This window comes from Antedon mediterranea, chromosome 3, assembly GCF_964355755.1.
Source record: "Antedon mediterranea chromosome 3, ecAntMedi1.1, whole genome shotgun sequence".
Taxonomy (NCBI): Eukaryota; Metazoa; Echinodermata; class Crinoidea; order Comatulida; family Antedonidae; genus Antedon; species Antedon mediterranea.
This window is the reverse complement of record NC_092672.1, coordinates 10,084,817-10,108,941: the sequence shown is the minus strand read 5'-3', so window position 1 is coordinate 10,108,941 and position 24,125 is coordinate 10,084,817. Positions and strand designations below refer to the sequence as shown.

At 32.4% G+C, this 24,125-nt stretch overlaps 1 protein-coding gene across 1 annotated transcript; it reads left to right on the top strand.

Moving 5' to 3' along the window:
- Window positions 1–9,597: 9,597 nt before the first annotated feature.
- On the top strand, window positions 9,598–22,436 carry LOC140044831 (tyramine receptor 1-like). Its single transcript, XM_072089509.1, has 3 exons — window positions 9,598–9,930; window positions 18,273–18,887; window positions 19,322–22,436. Exons 2-3 carry the CDS (start codon window positions 18,338–18,340, stop codon window positions 20,341–20,343), a joined length of 1,572 nt encoding a protein of 523 aa, XP_071945610.1. The 5' UTR covers window positions 9,598–9,930; window positions 18,273–18,337; the 3' UTR covers window positions 20,344–22,436.
- Window positions 22,437–24,125: the final 1,689 nt, after the last annotated feature.

Sequence of the window (24,125 nt, the reverse complement as noted above, 5' to 3'; positions counted from 1 at the left end):
TAAGGGACCCAGCTTAAATAGTGATCGGTAGTTTTTACAGTAACAACTACTTGTCCTCGTTCGTGTCACGGGAAAGTGTCCCCACCCCCGGTGTCCTAAAGAAACGTAGTGTAACACTGTCAAAAGATAAGTCAGAGTCAGGGTTTAGTGGTTAAATAATATTCGATTTAAAGATCATTCACAGTTGTTCTATAAGAACGAATTTTACAAGAGCGGATTAATGAGACAAAAAAAAAACACTTGCTTTTTGTACGTTCCGAAGTTTTGCTATGAATGCAATTTGAAAGGGGTATTAAGTATTTCTTTATTAAGACAAATTAGTGTTTCTAGCCGGTACCGCAACCAATACAAGTGTACAAACCGCATTATTGTTTTTACTTATACAGTAAGCCTACCGCAACAAGGTACAATCAGGTACAACATATTTCTAATTTTCAGTATGAATATATCATGGCTGAGCTATATTTCCTGCCTGAACAATGTATGCGATAGTTATTGGGTATGACATGCGCTTTTCCCCAATCATTTAGAAATGTCAAATTTGTCTTATAGCTTTTACGGTTTCCTGAACTACGACTAAAAACTATAATAATTCTGGTTAACCAAGGAGAAATAACTTTATACTTATAACCTTATTCTACCATGGAGAAAAAATAATGGTTTATTTATATTATGTATATTACTATTTATATGTTGTTGTTTCCTCCATGTTCTAACCCTCAACTGTTCCTCCTAAAATCTGGAAAATGTATTGATAATTCCGTTCTTAATGTACGATTATTTACCGTTTAAGCTTGGTTCCCACTAGAACGCAACGCAAGGACGTAAGCCGCGACGTCAGCGAATTGACCAATCACAAGGAACGGTTCGAATGATCCATCGCTTGGGTTGGTCAATTAGCTTGCGTTGCGGCTTACGTCCTTGCGTTGAATACTAGTGGGAACCAAGCTGTAGTTTTCTCAAAGCTATATTTCAAATATAAATTTTATTCCTAAACCTTGACGGAATTTACGTTTAATCAGAACAAATTGGTTTACAAATTACATTAATTGGCATCTTGGATGAATTTACATTATTAGAAAATTGTAATTATTAGTTGGCTAGATGTTTAGTTTTAGTTCTGTATACCATTTTAAACAAGAAATATGTTCTTACAAAAAAAAACGTATTTTATTATTTATTGTTCTTTTAAAAAAAAATTAAATAATGGTTTTTTAGTGATATTATATTTAAAGATGTAAAAACATGAAACATGAATAAGTAAGACTATTAATAGGCCATTTTGCAGTTTTAATAAAAATTATTCGCTTATGTAGAAAAGAATCCCAACAAAAAAATGTAACCTTTTTTCAGGTATCATTTTTTTTTGATCCAGGACATTTTTGTTACGGACGGGACAGATCATTAAATCCTAATTATTTCACAAACCATGCATCTTTTGGACATTTTTTTGCCAGATATAGTTACTCTATGTCCCTATTGTACATATTCAAGCATTTAATAACACATATTTTGTTTATTAAATTTTATATATACTTTTCAAAATTCATATTTGTCTCATCTGCGACATTTTAATACTAGTTTTATGGTGTTTTTTACATTTTAGTTAAAAGTATTGATACCACAATTTAAAATGTTTTTTTCTCCTTTTAAAACTATATGCAATACATTAGGCCTATAAACAAATATTTTGAAACTTTTGGTGAAAATATCATATTCAAAAATATATTGATGACATTTTTCGTAGGAACAGGACAGACATTTTTGTTAAGGACGGGACATATCATTTAAATCCTTTTTCATTTTTGCTCATAAATATACTGCAGTTACTTTTTTTTTTCAAAGTAAGCTCCAATTATTCATAAAGTAAAATTGTTTATTAATTTTATAATTGCATTTCAAAATTCATAATTATTAATTCTGAGACATTTCGATTGGGGTTTTTTCCTCACTTGTGTTTATTGAAGTAATGGCTTTAAAATTTTTATTTAATTCTTAATTATAAATCTTAATTTTCAACTCCTACGGATATTAAATTGCAATAGATTTAAACAAGTTTTTTAAAACTTGTATTTTTTTATTAAAAAAAACATTACTATCAAAATGTATTGAATGAATACGGATGGGACATTTTTATGCATAATCACACAGACTTTCTTGTTCAAGGCGTGCTTTGGGGTTTGCGCATGCGCATTCAGCGTACATTAGATGTTCACGTACGGTATCTTTATACAGGGCCTTTAATTATTATTTAAGATTTTCAAAAAAATAAACAGGTATCCGGTGTTGGTGTTTTCATACGGTGTATATAGGTATAAACACAAGCTCACCGATATGCCATAAAAAGAGTGTGTATGTATTGGTTTTTAAAATGAAATGTCTTAAAATGTTATCTTCAATGGCATATTTAATATTTTAATTGACAATACTGTATATATTTTCCTTTCTATTAGAGGAATTTATGTCGCTCCAAGTGCCCAGTAATAACGAACCATATATGTATACCTAACTGTTTTCCTGTGGTTCTATCCTAGGAAACAGGAACATACTGCTATAGGCTTATACGTACGGTACCGGTACTGGAATCAATCATTGTAATGTAATACACATAGGCACAATTCCCTGATAAACTGTACATAAATGCGATACAAATCTTAATATTACTAAAAAAAACAAAAATGCTTAGTATCGCAAAACGTTACCAGTACTCGTATGTGCTATTGGTTGACTCGTATGCTGTTAAGATATTAATTTATGTTGTCATAAGCAACGACTTTAAAAATGAAGCACTTCACCTCTCGATAAAACATAATTACCAATTTACCTGAAATTACGGTAATTAAATATTAAATTGGATTATCTAAACGACGTTAATAATGTCATAATGAATTGGCTTGAATAAAGATATCGCGAAGTTTATGTTTTTTTTTTGTTTTTTTTAATTTACAGTCGCACCAGGCCGCTATGATACCTGATTGGTTTATTTCTCTATCCATTTAGCCAGTATGGCTTGCTTATTTAGAGTCTAGATGGGCATAGTAAAACGTTTGTAGTTTTTTGGTGTTTTTTTTTTTTATTTAATGAGGCCGACATTTACATGTGTGCACCAGAACGGCTTTTACCAACGTCCGTTGAAATAAGTTAATACTTTATGAATTACCCCAAAATAAGATTTTACTCAGAATATGATTATTGTCAAATATACTATGTTGTATCTGTTATTGTTGAAGGTTTGATGATCGAAATCCAATCTATAATGGAGAAAAGAAAACCCTCGTACATTTTTGTCCGGACAGAATCTTGTTCCGTCCGCAATTTCCTATTTCAGTTCCGGTCAAAAAAGTCAACAGTGAAACAGTCAACAGCAAAGTGTCTCATATCATCATGTAAGCTAAAACTTACATCGAAAATTCAAACAACTTTCCACCAACAACGTGTGACTAATATTAAGTAGCCTAAAGCAACGTTATGTACCTCTGCACCAGACAGATCTTTGCTTGTCACGGTAATCCCACACAATGAGAGGAAGTAAATGGTTTTGATAATTCACGGGTGAATAGCAAATCGGAAATCGGTACCGACCACTTTCAATTCCAGGTTAAACAAATATATGTAATTTTGTTTCAGTCAACGTATATTCACTTTTTATATTCATCTTTTCTTATTATGCGTATATAGGTATTTATTTATTGAAAAATGAATATGAAAAGTGACGAATTAAAAAAAGCAACATTTCCTTTTGTCCAATACGGTTGCGCAATAACAGTAATAAAAACAGTGTGCCAACGTAATGGAAATATCAAACGTGTAAAATTAAACGATATTGTATTGATTAAACTTTGGGATTTTTACAGTCATGATTGATTTATTTCAAACTTTTCTCGAAAACAATTTAAATCTCATTATAAAAATCGAAAAATTCATTAATTGATTACCGGGATCTCAAGTTGCTATAAAGGCCTAGTACCTGTGTTCAAATCCACTGCAATTATTCGAATAAAAGCCCGGGCGTGAGAGTTAGCGTTTACTAGAGGGAGGCGTAATATGATAACATGTACAATCAAAATGAATACGGTACATCCTAGATATGAACAATTAAGACACAATTAGGCCTAATATCAAGAATTGATAAAATACAGTATACATTGTATACTCAACATGCTTGGTAAATATTGTAGGTCATTGGAAGTCATGGATTCTACTACAAATAGAAGTTTGCTATAATATAGTGTTTATGTGTACCGTACGTAACCAAGTGGCGGGGACGGTTATTCGAGGAAAAAAATAATGTATTTATGCTTTTATTCCAAAAGATGTTCTAGGAGAGGTATTTATGTACAGATTACACAATCAAACCCGGCCGTACGTGGCTAATTTCCGCCAAAGAAAACAATTATTTTATAATAATACGTTGTTATAACGCCGTAATTAGGGCGTTATAATAACGCCGTATTAGGTTGTTATAACGCCGTAATAGGCCGTAATACGCTGTATTAGGGCGTTATAACGCCCTAAATTAAGGCGTTATAACGCCCTATTACATTACGGCGTTATAACGCCGTATTTATTATAAAATATTTTTTTTTCTTTGGCTGAAATCAGCCACCGTACGGCGGCCGTCTCATTTAAACAATTTATTAATTTCTACTTCTTCTGTTTACAACTCAACTAGATTTTCTGCTAACATGTTTTATTCAATATCACCCTGCAATTCCCATCTTAGACTACTTTCCATTTTTTCCCCTCTTATTTTAATTATATTTACTGTTAATTTTTATATTCTATGAAAGAGAAGAAGAGAAATAAATGTTACTTTGATTGATTGATTGATGATTGATTATGCTGGCCCCAAATTATGGCTGTTTATTTCCAATTTAAACTTACATCTAAATAGCTTTAAGCGTGCGTTTAAACTCTCTCATATCTCGATATAGGCCCCTATGTGTAAAGCCCACTCTGCTTATATTATACAATTATATGTATTTATACATATTACATTTTTTGTGTATACTCCCTTATTTACTTGTTTATTTTTTCTCTGCTTTTATGTTTATTGTAATTATTATTATTTTCCAAGGTGGCTTATTAGATAAAGATCTGTGCTCTGCACAGATCTTTAAATAATGTATCTTCCTGTACTTAGTTGTTGATGTAGTAGTATGTGGAAAATAAATTGAAAAATTTAGTTGGTAGTAATATAATAAGCCCACCTTATTTATTTAGTATTTATATTACAGTGTATGATGTACTTATTTAATATATTGGGCCACTCTATTATTATTATTATTATTATTGATAATACACTATAGACCCATGAGTTTTGTTACAGTCTTCCCTCTCTCGTAAACACCGATTATCGATGGGCAGAGGCTAGGAATTATTAATTTTTACCTTAGGATACTGAGTACATTCATGGTCAAGTTTGTACACTCGACGGGGTACTAAGGTGTATGGCTTGTCATCCGTGTTATCTGGAAATAGGCTCAGCCATAGTCATTGTCTTCTAAGCCAGCAGACATGATTTTCTCTTAAAATACCTTTTTTGTAATGATAAGGATATTATTTTGTATTTTTACTGCAGAATTTTGTATACCATAATTTTATTTCCACGTAGCCGTATATTAGAAACCGTTACTCGGAAATAGTAGGCCAATACAACTATACATTTTTTTACTAGACAAAAGGAAAATACACTATTGCTTTTGATGCATATAGGCCTAATGAGGTATGATAATCGATATAATTATATCGCACAAGATACAAATTTCAACAATTGCATTTGTTCCCTCAAATTTTCTGCTACTTGTTTAATTCTGAAATTATCAGTATAGGCCTAAGCATGGTTAGAAATAGCGTCATTAACTGATTCGATTTTGTAACATTTTAGTTGAACTTCCAGTTGTGTTTAATATGTTTTGAATCTTCCTACCAAACCATCTCCATTCACGATTCATATTCATTAACTAATGGTTTTTATACTTACATTTTATATTTTTTGTCTACTTTCTTAATTAGCAAATATGTTTAAGATAATACATTATTATTTTGATATTCAGCCTAAAATTGTTGGTTATCCGACTTTGTACGATTCTTTTGTTAAATTAAACAAGGTAGACTTGGTATCCAGACGATTAATCTTCCCGTGGATGTGGTCAATTGTGGGTTCAATATACTGATATAATCTGCAATCGATAGTTACTACTTAAAATAGATATACTGTCTAGCCGTAATGATAACACCGACGCGTCCTGAGTAGCTTTGATCGCTTCTCGATCGTTTTCTTCGGCTGTGCGCATAGCCAAATAGGTCTACAGCTCAGTGACAGCCGATTATCCGTACGGTATTACGTCTGCAACGTTAAACATCAGTATCGCACGCGTCTGACGGCAACCTGCCTGCCCTGTCTACACTATCAAACAAAAAATGTAATTTGCCGATGTACATACATAGACAGAGCTTTAGCAATACTACAGTAGCAGCTAACATATTAATCGTATAACTAAACTACAGTAGATTATGATGTTATTATTCCAATCTTGAACACGCTTGATTTAAAATAAACGAGTTTTATCTAAAAATACCGGAATCGTACAACATTCAGAAATACGTTATTAAATAATTGTTGAACTGGTTCTCAAAGGTCATGACGTAACCAAGCAAACAGTTTTTGTGGATTCAACAAACCATGTTCACAATTGACAGATGGAAATTAAGAATATATTGATAACATCCACTAGAAATTGACAGATTAGATTTTAGTGCAATTATGGTGACCTATATCTTACGTCAAACACTTGCAATGCGCAATAAACACATCAGTAAGAAAACAAAACAGCTCCGTATCATAATAATAATAATCTTTATTGTCTTTCTTTGTTCTTCTTTCTCAAATACATAAAATTTCGCTTATCGAGTTTGGACCTTTAAAATAAATAAGACTTAGCTTATAACTAGAACGATATCATTTCTGAGAAAGGGAAAACTGAAGAAAAGTAAAATTACATAAATGAAATTCATAAGACGGCATTATTAATATGAATTGGAAATAAATAATAGAAGAGTATATACATATTTTGATAGAAAATTAAGCATCATAAGTTATTAAATGGTCTTTGACTTTGATGGAAAATAGTGTTCTAAATGTCTGGGAGTTTATTTATCGAGAAATTAAATGTCAAATGTCTAGTGTCCAGAGTGAGTCTACTCTGGCATAGTAGCAATTCTATGGTTTCTCGCGCCGCAATATCGAATAAAATGCAAACATATTATGTAGCCTAGCCATATATGACAATTTTCCAGGTCTTGTAATGTCCTGTCTTTCTATATTCTTTTCTGCTTTACTCATTTCACCCATAAGTTGTTTTAAATATTTTGCCTTCCATACATGTCATGCACGAATTTATTTATTAGAATATTAATGGAGTGTAGGCTAATTATAATGTTTTGTAATTAATAACAATAAGAAATATGCGCTACACGAGAGATAGATTTCTTTTGGTACGCCTCAGTGCACAGAAGCTACGGTATGGTAAAAATGCATATAGGCCTAACCAAAAAAAAAAAGAAGCGCGAACTGGCATTTACACTATTGACAATGTCGATATTGTATAACGCGAGGGAAGTCATGATTCGACGTTTCATCATTATTTGATCTATTCCTGATATTATCAAATAAAGATCGAAACGTCGAACCATGGCTTCCCTCTCGTTATTTAGTGTCAGTTCTATACTTTGTTTAGATGTAATGTTAGACATAATGAATTTACTAGGAATCTAGTTTTGGCAGTACAGTATAATTTTAATAAAGACGGTAAATCTAATAAAAATGGTATAGAGTGAACTTGGAGAAGACACCAACTGCATTGAGATAAGAGTTGGCAGATTTTTATTGTGGATATTTTTTCATCATTGTGTACGTAAACTAAACCTTTAAAATAACAGCATGATGTCAACTATCACCCGGTTAGTTTTAGAGGAAAAGGTGCGTTAGCAACTGATTGTTTCCATGTAAATATTAAACATAATGTTTATACAATCATCCTCTCAACAATAACATTTAAATGAACACAGATTGGCACCAATTGTATTTATTACATTGTCTCTTCTTTAATATAGGCCTACTGTATCGTTTATACAATCACATCATTTACTAATACGTTTCCAATGGTTATCCGAATCTTCCACGAAACCTTCATTCATTCATTCGTTCATATACATGGATGCAGTCGCGTGCGCAAATTGAAGTTAGTGTTTACCGACCGACCAACCAACCGACCGACATAGTGAGCTGCAGAGTCGCGTTTGCACGCGATTAAAAATAGCTTGGCCTGTATACATTGCACAATGGAATGGTGTTTTATTCGTGACTGATTTGACCATGGAGGAATATAGAGTATATTTTCTGTACATTCTGTATATTTCCTCCATGATTTGACCAATCACAAGGAATGCACTATTGGAACTGTCGCTTGTCATTGGTCTGTCTACTCGCTTTAGTTACATCTACCTCATTGTGTTGCATCTTGAATCTTTGACCAATCACCATCCGATGAATCTTCCTTTTGTTGCATGTGATGCGTTGCACTTCCAATATGTACACAAGGTAGGATAAACCAGAAATGACAAAAGTCACACAAGTACAAATATTATTATGATTATCCTTCGAGTATCTTGCTCATTTCCTTTGACCGTAGATGTATTATTATTATTTCAAACAAGTGCTTGTAATTTTCTGTGTCTGTGTTTAACGATGCGAAATTCCCAGGAAGACTACGAACGAAAAAGTATCCAAGAATTTCCTTATGATATTTGTTTAACAAGTAGGCCTATCATGGATCTAATAGGTTCATTGTCAGAAACACTTTTTCCAATGAGTAACAATTTCAGAATAGAATGGCTCCCCGTATACCCTCACCTGATTGTGACTGATTATCTTCTTTATATAATAAAAATATCGACATATTCTCGGATGTGTTCATTTTCACTATCATGATATCCATCCATTTTTATATTGCACGATACACAGATTGCTAAACTTGGTAAAAGGTATTGTTACAGCGTCATTACTTTTTAATACGTCAGAGTAGGCTATTGAACAACTAGGATGTAAACGGTACCGTTGATAACTGGTAAAAAAACGTATTTAGCCTACATCTTCGCTTTCGAAAATGTCCTATTCTAAATATTATTAAAATACCTGATCCATTGCAATAATGTATGTAAACTCATGTAGTATGGATCGTATATACATAATTACATTGATTTGGCATGATACTCTCAAGGTGACAGACTACGGTCCCACTGAAATTTAGGAAAATCAGCAGAAATTATTAAGTTATTCTTAAAATCAAAATTTTAACCTAAAAAGAAAATACACAGTTTGTAAATCGTAATTTAAATATATAGACATATCAACATTGTTTTTCTGCTTTGAATATTTACTGAAATGTTTTTAAAGAAATTCTGAACTATTTCCTGTGCATTGCCCCGCTTCATTTCCTGGCCAATGGTAGCGACAGTTTATTTCTAGACAGGTAAAACGATTCAAGTGGAACGAACGAATCACTGAGTTTTATTTATTATGATACATACTGTGAAGTCTGGTACTACTATATCGTTGAATGCGGCTTGCCAAGGATTATTATCTCTCACTTCTGTAATTATTACATCGCAGAAGATTGGTGATATTTCTATTAAAAAGGAAAGTGTTTCCAGTTTATCACTGAACACCAACTGAACACTAACAGTATCTGGGACAATATGGTATTAGAAGTATAGTACAACATTTAAGTACGCGTTGGTTGGCTTCTTGAATTATTACTGTTGTTGTATTTTATTGAACTTGGCATTCCTGATGATGACACAGTTGTAATAAGATGCCGAGGGAGCGTACGTTGTGAGGCATTCACCTCTCTATCGCCATTTTATAAGGTAGGTTTACAAATACCAAGATACTTTTGCGAAGTACAGTAAAACAAGGTTTAATATCGTGGTACTGTATATAGTTTTATTTATTAATCTCATAATCTCCATCATGACCTTGTATGTTATTATCTGGCTAAAGATTTAAACATTTAAACAACACAGGTAGGCATACACGAAGAATATGACCAGCTAGTAGAAAATCAATCAATGTATTGTGTTTTGTAGATAAATTGCTAATTTCTATTTGAAAATACAATGATGCAGTGATAAATATACTTTCATCAATTCAATTCGGTTTGTTAAACACCACCTGCTTTTTTTATACAGTTAATGAATTTTATTATCTTACTGTCTTTTGTAAAAACACACCTGATTCACCAAGCAATTTGTTAATAAAAATACCATGACCTTTTCCTTGCATTCATACAGCGATTATTACTCATAAAAACCAAATATCCATTTCAATGCCGACATTTCAGTTGAGATTATATTTTGAGCTAATTTGATGTAGGATTAGCTACAGCATCCCTGTTTTTCGGAATTATTTGGTTTTATTTAAAGTTCGGCTTAATAAATAAAGTTTATACTTGGTAATATTTATCAAAATTACTATTACTAATCATTACATTTGTTTAATGTTTACACGTGTTAGAACAACACTGTCAATCATCCTCCGATCAGGGAGTTGTAAAATATTATATTATTTTACAACTTCCTGCTCCGATCCACACCCCCTACTCGGTTCCTACCGTTTTTCAAACCATCAATGTCCGTTTTAATATAGGAGGCCTAATACCATTTCCTTCGTGTTTTCACAAATGCAAATGCTTAATACTATGATATTGTAGGCCTAGATGATACAAACAATCATAGTAAAAACAACTCAAATAAAAATTCCAATTCTTAATAGGGCAACTAAGACAGCATCGGATGGAATTACCAAATCAAATTATAGTTAAATTAATGTTTAATATTTTACTCATATCAAGACTATTCACGTTTTGAACGGTTTAATGTTTCAACCATATCGTTATGTATTGTTATTTCTATGATGCAGCTGTGTTCAAGGTCACAGTATTTCCAATTAAATGTATTTGCACGTTCAATACCAAGTTATTGTTACAGGAGGAAGTAAACTTTTGTGTTGTATCCCAAACAAAAACATAACATTGTTACTGTTTGCATCTCTAGGCCTATCTAGTTTATTGTTAGTTTCTGAGCTTTAATCGTTTCATTGTGAAGTTAATTATTTAAAGACATGGTGCTTGCAAACAATTTGATATAACATTGCAATAACGATCTCCTTTGTTTCTTATGGTTTTGCTTTTTAATTTTTATTGGAGTACCAGTTCTTATCATTGGGGATAAGTACATCAAATATTGAGCGAGGTATTTAACAAGTTATAAACATTTTATAGGCCTAAGAGTGGAGTTGTGGCTTGGTGGTGGTTGGTTATGATGCTTGACTATTCCACTCCAAGGGTCCTGGGTTCAAGTCCCGTCACATGTCAGGATTTTTTCTAAGGACAAAATTACAACTCCACTCCCAAAGACTTGTAATAAGACTTTGTTTATGTAGAGCATCTTGTGTACATGTTTGTCTTGTAAACATCTGAGGGTCCCTAATGATCAGCAATTGCTGGATGGATCACCCTCATTAAATATGGTTAAAAAATGTGGTAAGAGAATGCTATCAGATAACTATACTTAATATATAACTTACATGTTACGTTTATGATACTTTATTAAACTTTTTCGCGCTATTTCAAAAACACGGTCGTCATCCATCTTGTTTGCATCTTCTTTAAATCTGAAAATTCACCAGAATAGAAGTTCTTGTTCCTCCACGTGTTCAATTTAACATATAACATTTAACCGAATATAATAATAAATATAACAAATCCATCCATGCCCGGAGCTCTGCTTGCAGTACTACTATTTTCTCATAAATACATTTCTGTATTAATTACTAAGAGCATTTTTTTATTTGTTGAAATAGACCTTTGTACTATCCCCAACAAATTAATTTTTTTATTAAACATCACGCATTAAACTTTCATCCAGTTAATCATTCATTTATTTCGGTTTCGGTCAACACAAGTCAAAGTGACGTCACTCCACCAAGTGAAGTGGTATTTAGTTCATTATATCGACCTATTAAACAAGCGTGGCACAATCATCTTTTTACGAACCATTATTACCATTTCCCGTCGAATGGAACACAATTACGAATGCAACTTAGTACGAAGTTAACCAATCGAATGAGATATAATATAATGTTACCTGTGTGTTACAAAAGAGGTAATCTAGGCCTAATTAAAAGATAAATTAATGTTCTTGCGTATTTCTGTATCATTAATTATATTAACTTAAGAACAGTCTTTCCGAAGCTATGATACTTGTCTTAGTAAATACAGTAACTATAAATGTACAAAATTTACAATATTTAAAAATGTTACTGATTAAATTGATCAAAAATGTGATAATAATAAAAATAATATGATTTTATGGTGATGACATGAAGGATGGTGTTAATGTGAATCAAATTGGTGTTTACGCCTCAAAAGAGAAAAAAATATATAAATAACACTCATTCATTCAACTATACAGTAACAAGGCCAACAGCCATTAAGTCGCGTGCTACAATGCATAGTGATACCGGACCGACAGACAGACCGACAGACAGACCGACAGACAGACCGACCAACCGACATAGTGAACTATACTGACCGAAATTACTGAACATGTTTAAAAATTTTGAAATGTTTAAAAACATTTATATTTTTTTAATTTACACGTGCGTAGCCTGTCACTTTTGACGTGCTCGTATAACGTAATTTCGAGTTGAAAAGTAAGTCAAGAAAACAGAAATCGGGCAAAAACAGTGCGCAATAACATTTAACGCGCAGTGCGTGCACAAAAATATGCACACTCATAGCAATTTTGTAAACGCTTAAAATTGCCTGAAACGTACTCTTATTTCATCGAAAATAAATTTTGAAAATTTTAAGCGCGCGTACGCATGCGTTACATGCGCTACGCACGTAATTGTATTGCCATATGATGAGTTATGCCCTGAAATTTATGAGTACCAAATTTTATTTAATTGTGATTCATGGTTGTGAAGATATGATTACAAACGTGATTTCGTTAAATCGTGCGTAGACCGCGTAATTTTTTATTGCGCACCGTGAAAACATAACCACATTGATTCCTGGCCATAAGGAATATACTGTGAAAAATTAACCTAGCTAGATTAAACTGATATCAAGATAAGGTCAGAAAGCGATAAAACGCATAGTGATACCGGACCGACAGACCGACAGACCGACCGACCGACCGACATAGTGAACTATAGAGTCGCTTCCACGCGACTAAAAAACGGAAAGTATGTCATCTAACACAAAATCGATACCGTATTAAAAATAACATGATTTGTCAAAGTAAGAAATTAGATCGATGAGTATTAAATCATGCTGATATTTCTGATTATTCATATTATGTGACATTTATTTAATATTGTGTCAACATAACACACAGCGTAATTAATTTTCAGAAGACTTGCAAAAATCACGAAATACTTCAATCTAATAATGTGTTACATTTTGGACTCATCATTGTAAGTTGTTTTGTTTTCATCACGTTAAGAAGAGACTAAGTGTTCAATTTCTTGAATTAACGATGAAGGAAAATCACGATACCTGCATTAACTATCATGTTTATATTCCATCAGTTACTGTACTGTTATTCTGTAATCAAATCATCATTCTTAATATTGAAAATTATAATGAATTCAATACAGGTAGTATAACTTGAATTGTCAAAGAATTAACTTCTTGCGGACGAAGATAAATAATATTAAATATTGCTTTCGAAAGGATGTAAAACAAAATGTGTAAAAATTGTTGACCTAAAAAAGAATATTATTTCCTGTATTGCTTTATTGTTTTATTATGTACAACAACAATTTCTTGTTAATTCTGGAAGATTATTTGATTGATGTTTCTGTTAGTTTTTGTTTTAAAATGTTGTATTTGTTAATCTGAGGCGCCTTGAAGCTAAGGTGGTTGCACCTTTTAAGGCGCCTCTGTGTAATAGGCCTATACTGAATTTTTTTTTTAAAGGTTTAAAAAATATACATAAATATATTTCACACCGTCACCTCTCTCAATCAACTTTATATTACGAGTATTTTAAATGTAATTGTCGAAAAACATTAACAGCCCGGAAAAATAGCAATATCTGTTATCTCCTGCAGAGATGAGAATAATACATCACTTCCGTGCTCATAAATAGTGTAATACTGTAATTGTAGTATATTGGTGTGTGAATTCGTTTATTTGAGTATTATGTACAAACACATTAAACTGTTTTCTAAGAACGCGTATTAGTAAGAAAAGATGTTGCCATTTAGTAAACCCCCATTATATTATTTTGTGTGCAAGGAAAGTCACGCTTACTGTAATTGTAGAGACAGAACAAACAGTGTGTTTATCTATGTATTCTATACAAACTAATGATTTGTTATGAGTTTGTGATTGAACAATAATAATAAAATCTCCTGTCCCAACACATTTTGCACATTTAGATTTAGGCACTAATGGCGAGTTTGGTGATCCGCGAAAACACAACGTTGCAAATAAATCCAATGCGTTTTCGTTATTACGCTTACATAATTACATCCTATGCCCTAGATTTGTTGTACCCACTATTTTCATTTCTTTATTTTAACAATTAAAAATATTGTAATACATTTCATTTCAATTAATAACATAATAATTCAATAATTATTAAATTAATGTTTTGCTTCTTTTTGTTTTGTGTTTTATAATTTCGTTTACATTGTATATTATTTCCTTTATTATAAAGAAAAAATGATCAGTTAAACTGATTTCCGACTTTTTTAACCTTTATACTGCAAGTGTACATGAAATTGACTATGGTTCAATGGTCTATTCAGTTATATATTATTATTATTATTATTATATTACACCCACTCATATACCCGTAAATCAAGTTGCATGCTTTTTTCATTTCTGGCGTACGATATTATGCCCTCCAGCTTTTAGCCTATAGTTCCACGTTTAGTAACGTTCAAATCAAAGTAGGTCGTATTTCTAATAGAAATTGAATATTATTATTATTATTATTGTACACAATTATTGTAATTAAGTTGAATAGCCTAGCAATACAGTAAGCACTTGCCTTGTGGAATAGGTTATGAACCATAGACATCGACTTTCTCATTTTTTAACTAAATGCTATTCAATCAATACGCCTTGTGTTCCCCCACTTACTCGGTCAGTTTAGAAATGTATATACTATTTTCTTTCTTTATAAAATTGTATATAGATTATAATATGTCATGGCAATATTAAACTCCTATAATTAGGTCTTCCTAATTGCATTTTTTTGTGTTGCATTTATCAGGGAAGAGTGCAATATCAGTCTTCCCTGCCTACGGTGTGTCATAATATTGCAGTTGCTGTACCCATTAAAACGCCTCCGACTAATGAAGTTTACCTTTCATGGTTTTATACCTTGTATTGTTTGCTACGTATTCCCTCACAATCCAGGATGTATGTTTTTTAATTACACACAGCCAATATCAGTGGTGCTATTGTTTAACAGGAAAGATTGAAATTACACTCATCCCTGAGAAGATGAACATGCACAAATGTATAAAAAGTGCGCAAATAAAAAAATATTGTAAAAACTACAATCTGCAGCGTAATTATATATTTCCTTGCACAACCAAAGTGTTGCTTCTGTTATTTATTATCTATATATAGATACAGTAATTAACATGTTTGGTAGCAACACTTTGTGAACGTTGTGAAAGGAATTTTAATTAGAGTTGTGGTAGATCTATGTATTTATTATGGTAATATCCTAAATTGTGGTAAATGGGTATTAAAAAAGGAAAAGCCGTAAAGGAACAATTCAAAAGTATAAGGAAAGTCCCACATCCTGTCATATGTTGTATGTACAAAGATGTTTTGAATGATTATCAAAAAAGGTAATCAAGATTAAATGCTCTTCTTTTTTACCTTTCATATGCTTAATAATTTGTAGCAAAACTATAAACTAATATAGAACAATTAATTTCATCTTATTACATGCATAATTGTTTTTACAAAACGCACAACAATATCAGAACAATGTAAAACATTAAAGGCAGTATTTACCTAAATGTTATAAAAAGATACAACAGTGAACAGGCTTTCCACAAGACCAACATAACACTATAGTAGTTAGTAAGTTATTCATTTTGGTGTACAATACAATTCTGGTTCTGTTTTTATTGTGTTAAAAGTTAAAAAATAGGGCTTATTGTTCATTGTAGTTCTTTAAAGACTCGACGATGATTTACACAAGTTTTAAGGAAAAAACTTGCACTAAATGGAATGTATTGAATAAAAAAAATGCAAGAAGCATGGAGAAATACATTTAATTGCCCATGCGCAGTCGGTTTCTCTCTCTTTTTATTGAGTGGCTGACCTCTTATTACCGCTGAGTATAGTAAATAAACATATCTTGTTTTTTTTTCTGAGACAGGTTGTGAATGACACATTTTGGAACGGTTCTAATGGTTACAAAATGTAACTTCCAATATTTATTAAATTCATTTGTCTACACTAGCAAATGTTTGTTGAAAAACTTGATGAACGAATAAAAGTTGTAGGTTACACCACAAAAGAGAACAAACAAACATCGGAAAACTATTCTGGCTATAGTTTGAAGACGCTTTGAATATCTCAACTAACAAAAATAGTTTGTAAATTGTCATCAATGATCCTCCTTCTCCGAAGAATATTATAGTCCCCGGTTTGATCCATATTGCTTCAGTATACTTGTTATAAGGAGGACGAACATGGATTTATTACCTAAAATAGAAATAACGATATGTTTTATTTCATATAATTATTCTGTATAATGTTATTGTTAACGTTACAAAAAAACAGTTTGTACTTGATTTGAATACCCTGTGGCATTTCATATTTCTCAACAGTTGCTCTAAATTATATCTCATAGTCAAGCTAAATTATCTCCATGTTAGTTTAGTCGACCGTGTCGGTCATTAAAATTGTCATTAGTGTTATGATTCTTTTGGAACAACAATGTCCTGAATGATATATGTATATTGATTGTTTATAGATCATCATACTTTGAAATGGCAACAGTTCCTAACATATGAAGTAAAAGTCGACTCAATGCAAAATAAGATGATATATAAATATATATAAACTGTGCGCCATATAGACATCATTTTTATACGCCCAATGATCATGGTTTTACATTTAGCCTATAGTACAGATATTGTGTTTTTCAAATCATATCGTTGGTGGTCTTTTTGTATTCTTTTACTATAGTCTGTACTTCAATCGAAAATACTATTTTAAATCAATCTAGCTAGGTGATATAATTTTGTAGAATTATTTTAAAATATTCATGAGACATTTTGGCTGAATGCGTACCGTAAGCAGCTGTAGGCTATATACATTTCTCTAAAACTCAAATTGTTTACCATTAATAGAGAGTTTAAACATTTTCTATATTGCAACAGAGGACTGAATCAATCAGTAATTGTCGGTACATCTATGTAGTATCCATTATAATAGTTTATGCAAAATTAAATATTTTTTTGTTTTTTTGTAATAAATGAACAGAATACTGTAGAATGATTGCGTACATGTGTATTCATTCTTGTTAATGATTAAGTACGTTATATGGTATGGGTTTGTCAAAATGATCATGGTATTCCGAAACAAAAGAAAGAATTTTGAATGAACCAATGATTACAAATCAGGAACCTGTCGTTTTATGCCAGGCCTTACATAACCTCACACATAAATGCATAGATGACGGATATTACCGTGTGGAGCTATTAGGCCTAGATTGAATAGAAGAGGAAATGGTTTCATTTCCTTCATAAAAACCGCCCAAAATGTCAATTAAACAATATGTTTTCCTTGTAGGCGCATAAAAATGTTTATTAAAAAATTAATAATAATAGTGATACATGATGTATTATGGATTTGTATATAAATAACATAATATTTACTATATTTTCCCATATTGACATGTTTTTAACTTGCCCACTTTAGAATGTGTAAAGGTAGACAGACTATGAGATCATGATCTCTACCTGTTGTTGATCTTCAACGTTAGCTTATGATATCTGAAGTTGAATGTAGACTCTGATAACCTCTTTGCCACAAACATTGTAGAATTACTAAATTACGTAAATGTGTGTTCAGAAGCCAAAAATATATACCATAATACAGAGTTGGTGAATGGGCATATTTTTTATGATGTTCTGTATTTTCATTTTTTTTTTAACTTAGGGTGAAACGAAGAAACGCCGGACACATCTCTTATGGTACATTTCTTTAAATGGGCATTGCAGTGAATGAATAATTACAGTATGCTATCCACAAACAGTTATGACAATATGACGTTGCTTTCTGAAATAATTGAACAAACAAACGCATCGGTTGTCACATCGGATTCCACAAACAGCGTTACCAATAATGTGTTTCTTTCAATCACTCCGACGGAGAACGTTGGTGTACCCATATCAACTGTAGAAAAAGTTATCGAAGTAACAGTATTAACAATTATTTGCGTTACCGCATTGTCTGGTAACGCGTTGCTCTGGGCAGTCATATTGAACACGCGATCGTTACGCTCGACAACGAGCGCCCTCTTGTTATGTCTTAGTTCAGCAGATATTATGGTTTCTGTTATTAATATGCCTTTCACGATTTACTCAATTATAAATGGCGGCTGGGATCTTGGTATTTTGTTGTGTAAAGGACTAGGTTTTACCAATATGCTGACATTTGTTGCATCTGTGATGTCGTTAGCTGCAATTAGTGTTAATCGTTACGCTATTATCGTCAGTCCACAAAAGTACACAAAAATGGCGAGCAAAAGATATACAGGATATCTTATTTTAGGTAGGTAACATTCATTACACAATAGAACCCCACCCTTGGGACACCTATTAACGGACGCCCCGTTAAGATGACACTTTCCGTGAAACAAGTGAGGAAAATATATGAACACTACGGCCATAGTCCAAATTAATATTGAAATCGTTAAAACCGTTTTAGAGACTTTTCTTTCTCATATGCTTGTCATCTATATAATGTACACTTTTCCAGATAATTAGTTAAGGTGTTACGTTTTTATATTGTGTTTTAAAGTGTATTGTCTTTATGTTTCTAAGTTCAGGAAAACAAATGTCATGTATGTGATATTATGAGACAATAAATTGAATCTTGAATCTTTCTTCTTGAATCTAGTGTGTGAATTGCAATAGTTGATTGTATAAACACACTTTTAAAACAACCTCTAAATAATTGTGAATGTTATTTCATTTACCTTGCAGGTGTCTGGGTGCTCTCGGCGATGCTAGCTGCTTTACCCTTTTTAGGTTGGAGTACTTACGAATTCATTGATAACCAATCTTTCTGCTTTTGCAATTGGACAGAAGACCAATCGTATGCATTCTTTATGATTGGTGTGTGTTTCGGAGGACCGTGTTCGATAATGCTATATTGTTACTGGAATATCTTAAATGAAGTCAAACGCAGCAGGCGGCGAGTTTGCTCACCTCTTGGGATAATAGATACCGACGTTGATCGTCAGGTCTCTCTTCGAAGGTTTAGACGATTGTTTAGTGCGAAACGTCGTGATAGCCAACTTTCAAATTTATCTGAAATTAGGGGAAATAGTGTGTATTCTATTGCTGGTACAGTTCCAATGAGAAAACTTTCCGAGGGTAGTGATGAAAATAAAACATGCTCGAAAGAAAAAATAAATACCGGAAACAATATTATTATTACAAATTGTACGGATAGTGACGTTGATTTTTCTGTACGCCGAAAATCAGAACCTTCAGCTAACAAGCTAAAAGTTACATATGATTTACGTGAAACAAATAGTGATTGTGACCCGTCTCTTTTACCAAAGAGAAGTAGTTCCGATAAGGGAATTCGTACGTCGCCGTGGAAACATCGTCAAAGCTCCACCGTTTCTATAGGAATGAAGAAAAGTAGCATACGTAAGCGCAGAGAAGGGGAAACAAAATTAGCTGTTACGTTTTTAATTGTAGTGTGTATGTTTATCGTCTGCTGGCTACCATTTTGTATCACAATGATTTGGGCGGTTCTTGACGGTGCTCGTGGCCAAGGGAATGGCCCTCCAAGAATTCTGGACGTCGCGACGCTTATACTTGGTTATTTTAACAGTTGCTGTAATCCTATCATTTATGGAATTAGAAATAAGAAATTTCGTGATGCGTATAAGTCCGTTTTTCAGTTTAAGAAGAAAGCGTTTAAAAGAGAATTGAATTTCAAACTGAAAAATGGACGAAATACACAAATCTATACACATACACATACACAGTGATATCCTTTCCTAACTGAGTAATTCGGCTTTCTAATTACTGTGTGTCTATGATAAATATTTATAAACATATATACGTTTCATTATTGTAAAATAATGCGTAATAGAAGCGAGTACCGTAATTAATATTGTTAACTATAATATAGTTCTAGAACGTGAGAGATCGATCAACTTCATCGTTCGTTATACAATATCATCCTCGTTTTTGCCAGAATCTTGTTTCTATGTATATTCGTATCAATATTATATTAATCATTAAATCGTCTCCGAATGTTTCGCCTATCAAGTTAAGGCAGAAATTATAGCATACATTATTGGAAATTGTAGGGGCGCTATGATACCTATTGTCAACAGGTTTTTTTCCAAGCCAGATGTTTGGCCGAGTGGTATAGTGTTAGTTCACCGGCAATCATTTATTTCACCCGCAGAGAACAAAAGCCGTAAACTTAGCCTTAGCCTTCTATGGTGATAAACCGTTTTTCCAGTACGTTTTTTATTCATACAGCGATGTTGTGTAGTGAATATTTTATCCGTTGCCGGTATTTTACAAATAAATCTGTATTTTATTAAAAACGCTCAGTTTATAGAAACTAATTCCGTCAAACTGAATACTTGTTCGAACATTCGGTTTCCGAGTTGTCCGGAGATACAACACTGTATTTTTCGGTGCGTACACTACGTAAAATCTGACACAATAAACATGACTTTGGGCTTCCAACAATTTAACCTTTACGGAAATTATTTTACACGTCAACATGGCATTTTGTTCAAGATATTTTTACAGTATTATTTGACATTTGTAAGTAGTAAATTATCAGATTTTTAAATATTATTTTTGTATAGCAATCCAAGTTATGATTCTGTGCCGTAGCCACACCCAATTAAAGCTAGCTGTATGTAATTGAAAGCCCTGGTAACGCAATATTGAATATTTATTTTAAATAATTTCATGAAAGACCAACAATTAACTCTTTGCGACATACAATTGAATAATAAGCATACAATGATATATAAATATACAGTCATCCGACTAGCATGAAGAATTTAACAAATGATTAACAAATTGGTCATTTTGTACTTTTAATAAAGACAATAATGTAGAAATGCAGTTGTATGCAGAAGTACACGTTATGATGACGTAATTATGCGAGACTCGGACACCTTGCATCTGCGTATAAAATGTATTCAAATTACGTCATTCAAAAGTCAAATGCAGTGATGCTAACGTTATGTTTACTTTGAACGTCGTTCGTCAAAACTGAATTTTCATTACTATTGCCTACTTCAGAGCAATTTTGTGTTCGACGTTACTACAATGTTTATAGTAGGCTACATTATTTATCAAGTTAAATAAGCTCTCCACATGCAGTGTGTTGTCGTAGTATACTTTCGGAGAAGTGTTAGGCAGTGTGATCATCATTGATAAGGTCAGTGTCGTTCATCATAGTCGTGCATTGTATTTGAACGAACGCTTTACTAATAATATTCCAATAAATAATAAATAATATCCGCAATGAATTCAGGATTCAGGAATCAATCATTATTTTGAATATACCAGGATAACGTTGTTAATTATAACGAGAGACACTCGTAAGAGTGCAGACCTTTATTATTGTATTAGGCCCTATGTTTTGCCAAACTACTTTTAACGAAGGCCGAGCGTCATCCACTCAAATTGTAAATGCTGTATGCTACGTAGGCCTATAGTGTTAAACAATCTTTATTTAGGCCCAACACACATTTTAGAGACTCTGAAATGTGTCTCAAGTCTCGATGAATTTTCGGTTTCATCATGACAGCGTTCTTGTTTCTTATTTATTTTGTACAATAAATTGTTATTGTACGGACTACTTACTAGAAGTTGTAACTGTAACTGTATGTATTGTTTATGTACATGTTTGCGTTGTTGTTCGCCGGCTGTTTGTTTATTTCAAAAGTATTCCAGCTTCAATTTGTGTGCTATGCTAGTCAGTGTTCTACTAATCATTGGTATTATACCCATTAAGAACATGAAGTATTTTTTTTTTTCATTTTGAAATAACCTTATTTAAAAATATATTTTTGGCAAATAAAATTCAATGAATGGATTGATTATATGTACGTGTAGTTGTTTTCCTTTTCTGTAATACATTGATTATATATTTACATTTAATTACCGACAATTCGTGTGTGACGACGCGCGTAATTGTGTCGAAAAGTCATTCTGCAACACACAATGTTTATATGCGCAGAATGAACCGATTGAACCGTATAAAGGCTGTTAGACACAGGACGAAAAAGATCGACCTTAAAAAATTACATTTTCTTTACACAAAATAAACTAAAACACTTTTTTTTAAACTTATAATGATAGGCCTAACCATCTATGCCGATTTTGATCAAAAATAAAATTTTTGAAAATTCAATTAAATGAAGTCATGATAATAAAATCGTTGTATTTTCAAGATTCTATTCTTTTAGTAATGGCGTCATTTGATTGGACGGCTGCATAAATGAATATGATAGTTCTATAGTTTTGTTTTTTTTTTTATGTAAGAAAAATGCATATTCATATATCCAAGTGTAATAATGGGCTCCAATTGCGTAGTCGCTTTCCACGAGCATCATATTAACCGCAGCTAATGTTATTACTGATGACCGTTGTTTGTTGATTCAATACAATCGGCACAGGTAAAGACACTCCTTGACCATTGTTATGGTGGTAGAACAAGTCTTCTCGGATATGGACGAACAGGCACCATTAAGCAGCACTCGACACGAAGGGACCTTTAGAGGAGAAGAAAGTTGTGGAATGCGCAAGTCGCAGTTATTCATTACCTATTTACAAAATTACAAAATATCCAGTTCGGCGCCCACCCCCCCCCCCCCCCCCTTCTTGGTGCTTTAGCCTTAAAGGCTAGGTACGGGAAAAAAATTTCTGTTGATCATACATTCCAATAATTATCGATCTATAGTTTCCCCTATGTTTCATACTTTTTTGGGTTTTTATTTGTGTTACACGAGCTTGTTGAAAATAAGCACTTTCTTATCAGTGGGGGGATAGTTCAAATTACACAGTAAAATCTCTATTCTTTTGTACACAAATTTTGTAAATAAAGAGGCATTTTAAAAAGCTATGAAAAATAAACGGTGTAGTAAAAAATGTTATCAGATGACTAAATATAGGTAATATAACTTGAATATTACATTTCTGATATTTTTATTCAACTTCAGATTTTTATTTTCATGCTATAGAAAAAATCATCCACCGTATATCCAGCATCTTTTTTCACCGTCTAGGGAGTCACCAGACATGTTATTACATTAGGTTAACTACCTAACTACTGAAAAAAAGTCTTCCTGGTTTTTTATGGAAGAATTTTGCCAAATTTTGTATTTGACCATATTAAGGGAAATTCATGTTTTTTCGTCTCGATTTCTGTTACAAATATTTGATATATGTACAATTAACCAAACATTATATTTAAAATTCATGCCTGTACCTGAGCTTTAATTTCAAGGTAATTCAAGGTAAAAAAAAAAATTCTCTCTCTCTCTCACCCCGAATAATGTTTTCCCTGATATATTTTGCCAAAGTACTTCACTCAGTTTAGTGCTTTCATTAAAACAAAATTCTATTTTACCAAGTATAGTGCTTGCTTTGTTTATCACGATAGCGCCTACAATTTTCGGGGTAGGGCCTAAGTAGATAATAGAGAGGTTTCGCAATCTTACGAATACGATAACGAAAACGGATACGTCACGCACACGTATTCGTTTTTGTAAGCCAGTAAAAATCTGTTTCT

Bases quoted from the DNA above. Each gene is read 5' to 3' on its own strand.
- LOC140044831 (XM_072089509.1), top strand. From the start codon at position 18,338: ATGAATAATTACAGTATGCTATCCACAAACAGTTATGACAATATGACG. The intron at 18,888-19,321 runs GTAGGTAACATT...TTTACCTTGCAG, and splicing joins TACAGGATATCTTATTTTAG to GTGTCTGGGTGCTCTCGGCG.